Here is a 14,903-nt window from a genome sequence, read left to right as displayed (position 1 = left end):
AAGTAACATCCATTTAGTCCACACAGTGCATGACAGCAAAAGACCTGAGTCAACTAGTACTTATTAGGTACTAGGTATTACTAGTTTAGTTCTGTGCATACAAATAATTACCTATTTTGTACTACTTCCAGATTATCCAGATTCTCCGGCACCTCTAAGCCCACCAACCATGTCTCCTTCTGGCCCATCCAGAGCTCACAGGCGTCTGTCTCGCTGAAGATGGTGTATAAAGCCATAGTGTCGTCCAGCTTCTTCTGTCTCAGGTCAGCCAAAGACATGAGCTCCATGTACAGGTCCTTGATGTCTTTCAGACGTCTCTGGATATCAGGGGTGTTTTGTAGCTCCTCTGGCAGAGCACTGGCCTGTTTGGACAGGGCGTCAATAGTAGCCCCGTTCTTTATTGCTTCATTCTTGAGGTCATTGTGCTTTTTCAATAGCCGCTGCGTGGTGTACTCATCATGTCCTAGATCGTCAGTGCTCATCTGCCTCTTGGCATCCAGCAGCCAGGCCTTCAGTTCATCAGCATCTCCCTGAAACTGGAAGAACCTCTGGGTGTCCTGGAGGTTCTGTTTCCGAAACGCTGCCAGCTCCTCCAGTTGCTGCCATTGCCTCATGATGTCGTCCATACATTCTTGAACCTTTGGAGAACCAAAGTGCTTGGCCTGGATCATCTTTTCTCCCTCAGGCAAGATCTGTTTGAGGTTGACACGGCGCGCTGCAAGCTCATCCTCAAACGCGCTGTGTTTGCTCTGGAGCACCAGCACGCTTGTTAGGTCCTTGCCATAATCCAGGGAGGAGAAGAGGTTTTCCTTTTCCCGAATCCAACTCTCCAGCTCTGCTACCTCCCACAGGAAGTTCCAGAAGCAGCGGGACTGTTCTAAGCGAGCTCGTCGCTGGGCAGCCAGAGCACAAAGCTCCTGGTAGCACAGATCCAGGTGCTGTACCCTGTCACGGATCACTTGAGGATCACATGGCTTATAGGCTGGTGAAAGAGTGCAGAACAACATAATGGTTATATAATGTTCATTCACCAATTTAATTTTCTCTACTTACTTAATTCTACTCCATATTCTGGGATGCTTGTGTTATTGTCAGTGGAAAATGTGTGGAGAACAGGTAAGTGACCATAGGGAGAACTAATTTCACACACAAAGAACTTTAAAAATGTATGTGTTCTTTGTGGGGTAACTTCTAGAGAAAATACATAGAGACAATCACAGACACTACACTTTAAATGCAGGTGTTTTGACATAGACTGCAAGGCTTTTCAATCTAAGGATCCAAATGATTACTTTATTATTTTGGCCCTGAGTCAGCGTTTAGCCCTGGCCGGGTCCTGTGTCCTGATCCCTGCAGCAAAGCAAAACACACTTAGCTATTGTACTTACTATCTCCATTTGCGAACTTGAGAGCGGCAGCACTTGCATTCTGGATTCTCTCTGCCTGCAGAGCGATGTCGTTCTCTACCAGAGCGTGTTTCTGTAACAAGTCTTCAACCTCCAACAAGTGCTTCCCAAATTCTGGAGACATCAGACGAGCCTGAAGAGATAATTTAAACAATATGATCAGCTTACTATCTAGGAATATATGGCAATAGTTCATGTACATTGTCTCTTGTTCTGTACCTTCATGTCGTCCATCCAGTTGATGATGTGCAGCATTTCCTGGAAGATCCTCTGCAGGGTGAGGTTCTTATCCAGACGACCCCTTCGATCCCTCAGCTGGTTCTGCAAGTAGTCCCACAGACGCAGCACGTTGTCTTTGCGCACATCAATCCGTTTGGCGTCATGATAACGCTCAGACTCCAGCTCCTTTGAGATGTCCACAAGCGCTTGAACACGTTCCTCATATGCAGCAATGTCCGTCTCTATGGCATCATGCTTCTTCTTGGCTGCCTCCACTTCTGGCAGGTCGTAACCAAAGTTATCCTGAGGAGAGGAACCCAGAGAGGTACTTACCTTTAGTATTTACATTTCTCCTACTTTATGAATCTACACCACTAAATTATAGAAGCAAATATAGAAGTTTTTACTTCTACTGTACATTTACATGACAGTTTGTAGTTCATTTGCAGATTAGGCTTTTAAATATTTTTATATAATAATAATATATAATTACTTGTACTTAATTAAAACTAACTGATGTTTCTATTAATTACAAAAACACTTCAGAACAAATTTAAGATAGTAACATCCTTCCATTACTGTTTATTCACCTGGGCCACTAGTCTCTGGTTCTCCTGGAGCCAGGTCTCCCTCATGGCAGCCTTCCTGTCAAATCTCCTGGCCATCTGTTCCAGCTTCTCCTGTCTGATCAGCTCGTCTCTAAGGACGCGCTCCCGCTCGTGCTCCGCCCTCTCCAGACGCTTCCAGGCCTGCACACAGATGATGACACGATGGCGAGCTGGATCATTTTTTTGTTTATATGTTTTGGTGTCATATTATCAGTAACACCCCATCTAAAGGAAGTTGCAATTCAGAATGCAACTATTATGATGATTGATTCATACATGTTTTATTATTTTGTTAATTTATTTAATTCATTCTATAATTTAAAACACGGACAAAATAACAAAGGCCCATATCTCTTTCCTTTCTTTAACTAACAAGGTGATTAATATTGCACATCAATAATTGCTGATGAATTAGCACCTTACCTTATTGATATCTGCTACTAGAGCTCCCTCTTTAGGCGTATAGACCCTCTGGTTATTGGCTCTCATACGACTCTGGATGGAGAACAACAGAACCTCAAGGTTCCCCTTCTCCTGGAACCTGAAAGAAAACAAGGCACACGAAAAGGCCGATTAAATAGAATTATTTTAGTAAGAGCCCTACATCTATACAGTCAAAATAAAAGTATGGCTCAAGTGTGTTTTTAAAGATGTTATTGTGTTCCACAGTTGCTTTTCTCTTTCTGTTGGTTTTAAAATCATAGGACTAATCTACAGATTAGACTAGGTTAGAATGAGTGCAATGTAATCGAGGGCGTCCTGGTTTGACTCACTTGGGCGGCTTCTCGACATTGCGGTAGGTGTTGAAGGCCTGAAGCTGCTGCTGAACTCCACTGAGAGAGTTGGCAAGTTTCCGGTTGTTCAGCACGACGATGGTCTGCTCAATCCACAACAGCAGGTCTGATGCCAGCGTCTCGTATTTATCAATCATCTTCTCTGTCTCGATGGCTTGATCCAGAACCTAGAAGAAGCATGTCAAAGAGGGTGAGGTAGACTGACAGTAACTAACTCACACTGACCAGTATGCGCCATCTTTCCCATCCCACCTTTCCAACTCTCTTGCCCTCGACGGCGAGCTGCTTCATCTTGGAGAAGTAGTGGTAAAATGCCACAACGTACGTGATGATGGACTTCTCATCTGGGTTCTCTGTGAACACATCTATGAAACATAATGGAGGCGAGTCAGTAACAGCCAAACCAGATGCAACATCACTAGTCCCACAGTCTTTTTTCCATCAGGCTTAAGACTCATAAACATTTAGTTCTACATGAAGGCACAGCCTACGTCAGTCACTTGCCTTCAGGGTCTAACAGTTTGGTCACACCAAGCTTCTGCTCTGCCACATTGAAGGCGCTCTGGAGGTTGTGGGTCGGGTTGGACCTCTTCAGGCTGTCATAGTCCACCAGATCTGGCCTGGAGGAGAAATATGAGGAAGGCACAAGAGAAAAAGGGCAATGTGACAGTAGAATAGATGAAGGAGGCTGAGGAGGAGAGACACTGAGCAGATGAGTGTGTTTACATTTCAGAGGTGGTGAAAGTGGATTTGGTCATTCATCTCTTCTTACCGGTGTTTGTGTATGAGAGCGTTGAAGGCCATGCCGTCTTTCCAGCTGGTGGTGAAGTTGGTGATGTTGACATTGGGATATCTGCAAGACAACAGCCAGATGACGTCATTGAATGGACAGAAGGGACATTTCTGTGCAGGTTCTGTTTCAAATCAATGTCAAGGATCTCTTCAGCTTCTCAACATGTACAATTATCAACCACTAAGTTCTGTAGCTTCAGCCCTGAGGAGATGAACTGGAGAATAGTGACGCTTGCTCAGAAGATCCTCAAAATGTAGGTGAGTGTTATTTATCAGGTAGAAAATCTACAAGCACAGACATTTTAGAAAAAACACATATTCTTACAATGATGAGACCATTAGTATCACTTTCACATCTTTATGGTAAATATGAATTGACAGCCCACGGCTGGTTAACGTAGCTTTGGCACTGCCCAAAGATAACACTTCCTACCAGGTGATAACACCAACATGTGTGTTTTTCTAGATAAAACAGCCAAAATATAATGTATTTGTTAATAAGCTTTAAAGGTGGTGGTACAGTAGAAATTTTGTTAGATAACTGCCTAGTACCTGACTCTAGATTTACAGACATACAGACATTTACTCTCTAGAAAAAAAAACAAATGAACTTATCTATGAATATCAAACTCTTTATAAATAAATATATTTGACGGCTTATTAAATATGATCTGTAATGATGTTCAAACACTAGTACACTGTAAAATCAAACAAACATTTACTGAATTACTGTACTTCTTATTTTGAATATATGTTGATGCCAACACCTTTGTCTTTTTACATAAAGGGACGTTTTGAATGCTTGACTCTTACTTTGTCGCAGTATTTCTACACTATGCCTTTGCTACTTATACTTTAAGTAAAATATCTGAGTACTTCAACTACCACTGAAAAACTGAGCACTTCTTAAACTTTGCTAAATACTATTTGTGACCCATTTTTAACCATGAAACTGCAGTATTGAAATAATAATAATTTCCTTTGAAGATACTTTAAGGCATTTTACATTACAAATTAAATAAGGAAGGAAAATGGCAGCAAAACATTAATAAGCTGCGTGTACAAGACTGGATTCACTCACATTCTCACTCCCAAAGGATTTTACCACAGCTTGGTGATGCTAAAGGTCACGCGTCCCACTTACCCTGCCGTTTTCATCTGACACCACAGAAGAAGAGCGTCCTTGGCTGAGCGTGTCTCCTTCTGGTCCGCCTGGCCTGTTTCCACAATAATGTCCTGGATCTGATGAAGAACAACAAGCACAGCTGGATGGTAAATAATGAAACCGTACTAATTACTGTGAGGTTTGCAATCAAACAAGAACAATTCACAACAGAACAAAACAGTAACATGTCACTATTAGGAAGCACAAGTAGGGAACATGTTGGCAAAGTAACATAAAGCTCCCTTTGAAATAGCTTGAAGTAGAACGAGAAGGTTTTTACTTGTGAAAAACTCAACAAATCTCAAGTGATATATATCATCAACGTTATTAGCCAGCTGGATTCTTACAAATCTAAACCTAGGGTGCAATTGATAGAACGAGGGGTGGTAATTATTGAAGTTCTTATTTTCCCACACAGTGGGCAAGTAATTAGAGCAGTGATGTGATCTGAGAGACAGGCCCTGAGAGAGGGCTAAATTTAGCCAGCTTTGGTTCTCATTGGTTTACGCAGACTGAAAAAATAGAGAAAGGACCAAGTCAACTCCTCTGTTTCCCGTTTCAACGTCTTTTGAAAGGGCTGAATAATGTAGAAGGCCATATTGTTTGAACTATCATGTCTAAAAATAACCGTGCTGCTGTCAAATTAAAAATAAATATATGCCCCTTCCAAGGAGATAAAAGAGTCAAACAGACATGTTCTGATGTTCTGGATGTGCTTCTAACAGCAGATAATAATGGCTGGAACCTGAAGGCATCTCATCCGACGACAAAGAAAAAGCCAAAATCATCCCAAGGCTGCCAGCTAAAACCGTTTCTGTACTACATGCAAATGTATCCAAGTGAGACTAAACAATTAACAATCAGTCTCATCACTTTGAATGCAAATAAAGATGTGATTATACAGTAATTAAGACAATAATGCTTGTGAAGCAGATTGTACACAGTTATGTTTTATGCTTTTTAGTCACTGTTAATACTGTACGGGTATGTGAGGTACTATATGCCAATGCTAAATGGTATTTTGCTTTCAGAATATTCACATTTGATGATTTACTTTGGTTATGAGTTCCTTCACCAATGTTTATTTACTGCTGACCTGTTAATTATGATATTAACTACATGATGGGCTGCTGTACTAAACTACTTTATACTGGGAGGTGTTAAAATATAAAATAAAGCTCTTGTGTACCTAATAAAGTGGACATATGGTGTATATGGAGCATCTAATATACAGTGTATTGCATAAAACACATACGCTACTATGACTTTTAGTAGTAGTGGTACAACTAAATTTGCATAACGCAAGTATCAAAGGCCCTAATTTACCTGGAAGCGAAGGATGATGGTCCAGATGAGGCCAAGGATGAGGCGATGGTTGCCATCAACAATGTCGTGGGAGCCCATGTTCTCCAGGTGAACCCTCTGCTCTTTGAGGAACTGCAGAGCTTTGTCCACATTCTCCAAGCAGTGGATACGCATTCGGCCTTTAGTGGGCTTCGGCTGTAGACAGGGCGAAGGAAAGGCAAAAGACAGAAAGATAAATGTTTAAAGAGAATTGTGACCACAAGAGAGTCAGGAATAGTACAAAGAATAAAAAAAAAGATAGAAAACATAAAAATGGAAAGTTTGACAAGGGTGTTTCGTACCAGTTTCTCTCCAGACAGCACCTCCAGCAGTTTAATGAGCATGCGTCCATCCCGCAGGTCCAGATAGAGGTCAGAGATGCGACACTGGACTCGAGACAAGATTGAGTTGACCCACTTAGTGAAGGTCTTTTTCTGAACTGCCTCGCGCTCATCTGATGGGAGCACAAAGTTGAGAAAGAACATGAGTTTAATGAATACTGCAAAATCCTCACAGCTACTGAGCGGAGCAGCAGGGATTTACTCGTCTTGCACAAGGGCACTTTAGACAGGTGAATGCCTGAAAGACAGAAGAGAGAACCTGGCTGGAGCTGCAGAATATCAACACTTCTGTGAAAATCTGCTCCAGAGACAGAGAAATCTTATTGGTAAAAAAATGCACATAGAGATTATTCTTTGGCTCCACCAATAGAATCCAAATCACCAATAATACCATTTCTGCATTCACATCAGCTCTGCCTGCAGAAATATTATTTCCATGAAAACATTATGAGAAAACACACCCATAGGCAGAGACGTGTAAAAGGCCTAAATCACTTCTACATAGGAGCAAGGTACCCAGACGTTTTGCAGGTAAAACCAGAACTGGATGTTAATATTTAATTTACTCTGAAGATCTGTGCAAAATATTACAGCAAACACCATCAAATAAACCATTTAAGGAAGCAGCATAGTATGGTTGAAAGTGATTTATCAATTGTACTGTGTTTAGATCAAGTGTCACGGTGCCACTTTCTCCCTGTGGTCTTACCTTTTCAGTTATTGTAGCGAGAGGAGTCATCAGTCACTAACTACTTCGGTATTAAACCACTGCTACGCTTCACAGATTTGCTCAAATGACTTGCAGAGTTTTGTACAAATGCCTGCTGCATATTTGACAAACAGCACAAAAAGAGTCACCGTCTCCTCACCTTGCTTGGAGAGTAAAGTAAATATATATATAAGGTTTCTGAATCTGAAGTTAAGCAAAGGTGTACAGCTCAATTTCTGTGACTGCAATCTTGCCTGGAAACTGCTGAAAGCTGTATTGGAATGACAGGTCACGCAGTAGTTGAATCAGACTTAGAGGGGTTCTTGGAAAGATGAGCAGTGCCCACACATGACACGTTGCTCGGCACACTTTAAATCATATCTCAATGCACAGCAGATGTGCCTCCTACTCAGAGGCAAAAATAAAACCAGTTCTGGCGAGACTATATGGCAACATAACCCAGTGTAGGACATGCTGGTTATTTTGTTAATAGGGACACACTTTATGTGAATGAAGATAAGGGTGGTGGGAGTGGGCACGGGCTTGCAGTTGAAGGTTCAGTCAGCATTTAGCATGCACGTCTGGCACAGAATACATATTTTCTATCATTAACAAATCAAAGAAAGTAGTAGGATGCAATTGATTTTGGAGGCAGATAATTCTAGAGTTATAAAATTTGATAGGACATATTTTCTTTTTTTTTTTGGCAAATTATTAGTGGATTCATTCATTCACAGCAGAATTAACCAGCAACAATCATCATAACTGATTAATCATTTTAAGTAATTTCTGATCTTTTCTACATCTTCATGGGTTCATAACAAGACATTTGCCACTTTCTGACATTTTAAAAACCAGACTAAATATTTATTCATGAAAATAATATGCTGAATAATCAATAATGAAAACATATCGAGCAAGGATGACTGCACCGCAGCGCCAAGCACAGACTCCCACACTTAAACACACATAGACACTGCTTGTTCAAGTTTATCATGTCAACTGCTGGTGATGACACATCCTCCTCTCATCCCACCTTATACCATGTGACACCCCTTTGGTCTGCCTGCTACAGTTTGCCCCCTTTATTCCTGAACACAAATATAACTGCAAACTACAGAGCGCAAAGGACTGCATCGTTAATTACTTGTGTAATAAATGATTCAGATCTTAAGGGGGGGGGTGGAGGATTTGAGAGAACAAGTGAGGAGCAGAAGAGGAGGGAAAGGCTGTTAGAGAAAAGAAGTTAAAGATACTGGTTTAAAGGTTAAGAAGGAGATGATAGACAGAGTGAGGCGGAGGAGTTGGAGCAGAGAGACAGGAGCAAAGGTAAATCAGTTGAGGAAAAAGAAAAAGAGGGCAGGAGATGGAGGGCAATGCAGATCAGACATAAAGTAATGGAGAGAGTTACTGAGATTCACGCTTTCAGGTGTAGCCTAAAGAGATCCAACCAAAAAAGTAGAACAAGATATGTTACCTACATTGTCTCCCCTACTGCTAAAAATTACTGTATTTGTGCCTGAAAACTCCATCTCCACACTTAAAGAGAAGAAATCAGGGACTATTGTATGTAAACTGGTATATGGTGCAACAGAGTACAGTAAATAAATCATGCTTCCTCAGCACGTGCTGCTCCACTACATCAACACACCATAAAAAGGTAATGGCAATTAAAACATGCAAATAACTCAAAGCTCCATTAGGAGTGTCAGTATTGATTTAGCTCAAATCTGTCAGAGAGGAAGAAAACAGAATCCAAAAAAAAGCTTCAACAAGACAGTCGTGTGTGTGAAAGCTGGACCGTACAAAGGACACTTTAAGTACATCCCCACAACATGCACATGGTTCCCCCCGTATCACCTCACATCATGAGACCTTGAGAGGAGACAGAGTGCACACTGACGCTCGTGGCCGGTTTGAAAGCATGAGACAGCAGAGGAGGAGGAGGAGAAGGAGAAGAGGGTAAGGAAGTTGTTGTGTGCATCCATCCCAGTGAGCCGTCTCCAGATGAGTAGTTCAACAAGCTCAGTGTGACAATAGCTCTGTGTGTGCTCACTGCTAACCAAGGTCTACAGTTCCGTTTGAAAATAGAAATTCCCATATAAATGTAATCCTGGCTTGTATTTTATCACAGTAAGTAAGACATATGTTATTTTCCACATCCTTCTTTTAGGGCACTAGCCAAATGATCCAACCCTGTCCCTGTCTTTTAAAGGTTTGGTTGTTGCATCAGAAATGTTCATAATGTAATTTCAGATCCGTCACATATCCAACTTTTTCTTGTTTTTACTTTTCTGCACAGCTTTTCCACAGACTTGACTACAACATCTTATCACTTCTTTGCTGCAACCCTTTTCCAACTTTCCAGCTTCGGTTTCCTATGTATCAGTATAAGCCTTACTAAATATTCCTCTGTTTCACATGCTTTTACTTAGTAGTCTCACATCCACTCTTTGACTCCAGTGAAAGCCCCATCATTTATTCATGCTGATGGATTTTCCCTGTATACAGTCTGATCCGTCTTTTCCCACAGTCAGCTCTTACAGTACCATTCCCACAGCAGCCAGCTCTGTTCATGCCTGAGTCATGGCACTGCTAGTCTGACCTGTCCGGAAGTAGGATCCAAGACCTGATGGATAATATTAACTGTCTGAACTGTTGCTAGATGGTCTCGCATCATGCACTGTGCTTTAACTGATCATACTTATGTGAAAAAGCACAAGTAGCACATGTTTGCATGCACGTTTAAAGAACATATATTCACAATAATCTGGTGATCAAACTCATGGTGAGTCTGTATTTTAAATCATGAAGAGGAAAAATTAAGGAACCAAGGGCTTAGAGAGAAGAAAATTGCAGACATGACTGACGAAAGTTAAAAGGTTAAAGGTCAATGTGTCACAGAAACAACTGCATGAGACTTGTTCTGCCACCAGGGCAGCAGAAACACTCAAAACCAATGAGAACCAACCAGACGGTCAATTCCCAAAATATAAAATCAATGCAAACAGACCATTTTCTCTTCCTTTCTCTATTTATTACTCACATCTTATACCCTTATTCTATCCAACTGCATTCTATTGCAGTCCAACAAACCTATGGCTAATAACAGGTAAATATAAAGTTTATACATTTTCATAAATATATACTGATAGATCAATACAATCCTTCAATCTGAATTTGGGAGAGCTTCAAAAGTTTGCCTGCTTCACATATCAGTTGCCTCTGCAGTCTTTAGAATCAGTCAATACTTGAAATCTAGCAAGCGCAGAAAAAAAAAAGCATGTTTCCCTCTCTCTTCCTGTATCATCTCCTCCATTTTCTCCCTCTCACTAATGCATTACTGTCATCAGGGAGTTGGATAGCATAGTGCAAGCTAACAAAAATCCACAGTGATGGCAAACCTCGCTCATAAACCCTTCACATAGACAGGGGAAGCTTAAAACATGAAGGAAATTCAGCACCAATAGAGTATGTTAAGAATAAAACACAGTTTGTTCTTTGAGACGGTTTGTGAAGAGTAGGGCTCATATGGAGAACAGGTGACAAAAAAAACCTGAATATGTTTATTATTTAAAGGAAGTGGAGCACCCAGGAGTAAGCAAAGAATGACTTTGGGGGGAAACATCACAACCTTTTTAAGAGTTTTCCTATGAATTATTCAAGGTCAAGTCAGTGAACAACTGGGGCAGTGCCATGGCTTCCTGAAAATAAATAAATTACTATCCAATATGTTTAATGAAAGCCAGCTACACAAGCTGTGACTTTATGTTGCTGCCATTTTCCAGTTCTCACAGCAGGATGACAAATGAACCTCACACTTGCTCACATCACAGCCCAACCTCCCCGTGATCCCATCCCGGCTAAACACAAACACAAGATGGGGAAGGGAGGGGCGTGATTGGAAAAGTGTTATCTGTCATCTGTGAGGCAGGAGAAGGTGGACAAACTCTCTCTGTCAAACACACACACACAGCTCTGCCATGACCCTGTACCTTGCAGCTGCCTGAAGCGTCCTTCCAGGATGGAGTTGAAACAGATGTTGGAGGTGCTGTAACTCAACCAGCGAGCTCGCTTCATACTCTTGGCCGAAGAGGAGGAGGAGGAGGACGAGAGCAGGGGGGCGGGCGGAGGGTAAGGGTGAGAGGCCCGCTGACGTCTGGGGGTGCAGGAGGAGGATGAGGAAGAGGACGAGGAGAAGGGCGAGTGTCCTGCAGGAATCATGGTGAGTGGGACATGCAGGAGTGTGCCGTTTCTCTCTGGATGGTGCTCGGGCTCGTGCTTCTTGCTGCTGCTTCCCCTCGTTGTCTTCTTGATTTCGGGTTTCTGGGCCCGGTTAACTGGAGGAGTGCTCCTGCTCCGGCTGCCGCTCACACTGACCCGCACGGGGGTCTCTTTCTCCGCCGGGGCATAGGGCCGGCTGGTACCCTCCTTGGTCCCTCCGGTGATGCTCCGGATGGCTGTGGTCTCCCTGCTGTTGGCTTTCAGGCTGATCTTGACCTCTCTGAGCCGGGGCTGGCTTATAGGGGTAGCACGCAGCAGACACGGGCTGCTCATGTTGACCCCCCAAACAACAACAACAACACACAGCCTGGAGCCGGCACAGGAGCTTGGCACTCCACGTCTCTCTTCTTCTGTCTGTTGGCTCTCTGTCCTCCTTTCTAGATCCCTCTCGTGCTCACTCCTGCTCCCTCCCTCCCTCCCTCCCTCCTTCGTCTTTCTTTTTCTTTCTCACTCTCTCCTCACTGCTGCCGTGATGATGCTGTGCCTCCTCTCTCAAGCCCCATCCATGCATACAATATGTTTCAATATGTCCACGTGCTCTCACAACGTCCTCCCTCTACCTAACACCCCCACACTCAGTCGGGACATCACCAAATTAGAGTTTTGTTTGGCATAGGATTGTGATGTCTTGTATCAATAACCCACAAAAACCTTCACATGTATTTTAATTTATATTTTTAGGAGCAGTGTAAATGGTTGAATATGTTTTGTGTGTGTTTTATAGGCATGCTGGGAGGTGAGTTGAAAGTTGACACAAGCTGTAAGTGAGCAGCGGGTGTCATTCAAAGCCTCTTTCATCCCCTGCTTCTTTCTTCACCGCCCTCCCCACCCTCCCATCCCTTCACTTACTGTTTTCCCTCTGACAGGAAACACTGATTGCATTACAGAAACATCAGTGCAGCACCACTCTAACACAATATCACCAACACCCACACAGAAGCCTCCATCACTTAAAGAGACAGAAAGAGAAACGGCGAGAGCACAAACTGTCTCTTTAGCACACAAACGACTGGATGGATGTGAGGTCAAAGTGACCATGACCTCTAACCTCTGAACACCAAAATCAATCAGTTCAGCATTTAGAGAAATTCCCTCAAGATGTTCCTGAGATATTATGTCCACAGCAATGGGACAGAGGGAGACAAGAGAATAACACAGTGTTGGTGACACCACCAAAACTCAGGCTCTGTCCCTTCTCTACAGCAACATTTGTGTTTTACAAACCTCGCACCTTGTGGCTGACCTCTCTTCTGTCTACAGCTTTACACACATGAACATGACGTGAGCCTCAACTCCCCTTTTCTGCCATGCTTACAGTCCTTTCACTGCTATTTTAAAACCCACAGGTGGGTCACAGCTTACCAGCTTAGCCAGAAACGACAGAAATCTCTGCTATGGCAGGCAGACGGACAGGGCAGCTGTCCAGCCGGTGGACATTTTGGGAATGTGCAAGTGATCCCAGTTACTTGCAGAGGGTGCGGAGCAGTGTCAGGGCTCAGCTGCTGGGGGCGTGTTACAACATGAGAAACATGCACACACACACGACAACAACACCTGCAGAGCTCTGGCTGCAAGCTTTGAAATAAAACCAAGCGCTGCCTGTGGTTTGATTTTGTCATTTCTGACTAAATTGGAATGAAGCACACTGTTTTATTCAAGTGTACTCAACCCTGCCAAAGTTAAATGGGCCCTCATCACAGCTTATCCTTTCAGCCCTCCCCATGCTCTTAAACAGACAATGTCAGCTCAAAAATCTGTCACACTTGGTAAAGATAGGACACAAGCTATTTATTATGCGGGCACTCACCTGCAAGGGCTTTGATGCGCGAGCGCTCAAACAGCCTGGCAGTGCAGTTGTCATTGTCTAGTTCCTCGTCAGAGAGGTCAAAGCGGGTGTTGATGTGGCTGTACTGCTGCGTGATCTCCACATTGTCAAAGTCTGTGGTGGAAGTCATGGCGGTAGCCAGCGCGGCAAGTAGGTAAAGGGACGGCGGCTGGCGTCCTCAGGTGCTCTTGGTGAGGAGGGAGATGGATGAAATGGAAGGACCCCGATTGATGTGTGTAGTCTGAAACAGACAGGAAAGACAGTAGAGGTGTCATTATGATTGATTAAGATGATTAACTGGAATTCAGCATGTACAAGAGACGACTTTGAGGAAAACGCTGGAGCTGAAATCTGTATAAACCTGCAAAGAAAAGAGTTTTATGTGTTGTATTTGTTGTTGGTTCTTTTAGAAATTTGACCTTCAGGGTGCAGAACGATACAGTACAGTGTGTGCAGTTTGACTCATTTTACTCAATTTACTATCATGTATGACAAAGAAAAGCAACCATCATTCTATATAAGAAGCTATAAAAGACAGAAGATTACTAAAATTATTCTTCAATTATCAAAAATAGCTGCCGGTTCATTTTATGACAACATATGAGGTCATATTAATTAAATTAATTGCTGCATCAGTAAATGACACTCACCTATTGTAATTTCACATAAGCCTAAAGTTGGACATTTAACAGATGAACTGCTCTAAATAGCAGCAAGTGGCTTTTACCTTCCAGTGAACTGGCAGAAATCTTATAAACGTGCAATTGATAATCTGTGATTTTCTATTCCAAAGGATACTGATTGACAGGAAATAAAACTAAAACTACTGCAATTTTAGGAATTCTCTCCTTTTGCTTATCCTGCATTACAGTAAACTCAATATCTTCAGGTTTTGGACTGTTGTTTGGAAAAAAACAGACACTGGTTGGCACAAAAAATAATTAGCACATTCACACTTTTTTCACTAATCAAAACAATTATAAGTTGCAGCTCTATAGTCTGAGGACAAAACAGGGAATTTTGACAAATCCCAGATCTCCGTTGTTTTATATTTATATTTTAACACAGGAATTCTCTTTGTGCCAACTTTTGAACTGCCCCCACAAGCTCCCGTGTCCCTCATGATCACCATTTTGTGTGTGTCACTTTGCTCAACTGTTACCCCGCAGTGTGTGTGTATATTCTTTGTGTGGAATGGCGGGTTGAAGGGTACGTAGCTGCCCTGATAGCTCTATCTGGGTGCAGCATAGCTCTCTTATCATGTTGCACAGGGGGAGGGCAACCCCTCTGTACCGCGCAACATGACGGAACCGCCTTCTTTTGAATGATGCAGCTTACGTAGTTTGAACTGCGAGTATGTGTGTGTGTGTGGGGGGTGTTATGAATATAGGCACGTGAAGCACAAGAGCAGCACGG

General features: G+C 42.6%; 1 protein-coding gene across 3 annotated transcripts in view; it reads right to left on the bottom strand.

Annotated features, from left to right (window-relative positions):
• The window catches only part of sptb (spectrin, beta, erythrocytic), a 33,935-nt gene that overhangs the window by 15,525 nt on the left and 3,507 nt on the right, over window positions 1-14,903 (bottom strand). For all 3 annotated transcript variants that reach the window (XM_026339188.1, XM_026339189.1, XM_026339190.1), the window contains exons 2-14: window positions 13,470-13,728; window positions 6,631-6,782; window positions 6,311-6,484; window positions 4,964-5,061; window positions 3,800-3,880; window positions 3,532-3,647; window positions 3,280-3,392; window positions 3,007-3,194; window positions 2,657-2,774; window positions 2,216-2,374; window positions 1,626-1,928; window positions 1,389-1,539; window positions 112-982 (exon numbers count right to left, since the gene is read on the bottom strand). In XM_026339188.1, coding sequence (XP_026194973.1) covers window positions 112-982; window positions 1,389-1,539; window positions 1,626-1,928; window positions 2,216-2,374; window positions 2,657-2,774; window positions 3,007-3,194; window positions 3,280-3,392; window positions 3,532-3,647; window positions 3,800-3,880; window positions 4,964-5,061; window positions 6,311-6,484; window positions 6,631-6,782; window positions 13,470-13,617 — 2,672 coding nt within the window. In that variant the 5' untranslated portion in view covers window positions 13,618-13,728. The remainder of the gene's footprint in view (window positions 1-111; window positions 983-1,388; window positions 1,540-1,625; window positions 1,929-2,215; window positions 2,375-2,656; window positions 2,775-3,006; window positions 3,195-3,279; window positions 3,393-3,531; window positions 3,648-3,799; window positions 3,881-4,963; window positions 5,062-6,310; window positions 6,485-6,630; window positions 6,783-13,469; window positions 13,729-14,903) is intronic.

The sequence above is a fragment of the Anabas testudineus genome, chromosome 22 (genome assembly GCF_900324465.2).
Source record: "Anabas testudineus chromosome 22, fAnaTes1.2, whole genome shotgun sequence".
NCBI classification, from domain to species: domain Eukaryota; kingdom Metazoa; phylum Chordata; class Actinopteri; order Anabantiformes; family Anabantidae; genus Anabas; species Anabas testudineus.
Note: the sequence above shows the minus strand (reverse complement) of the source record. Positions and strands in the feature narration are given on the sequence as shown.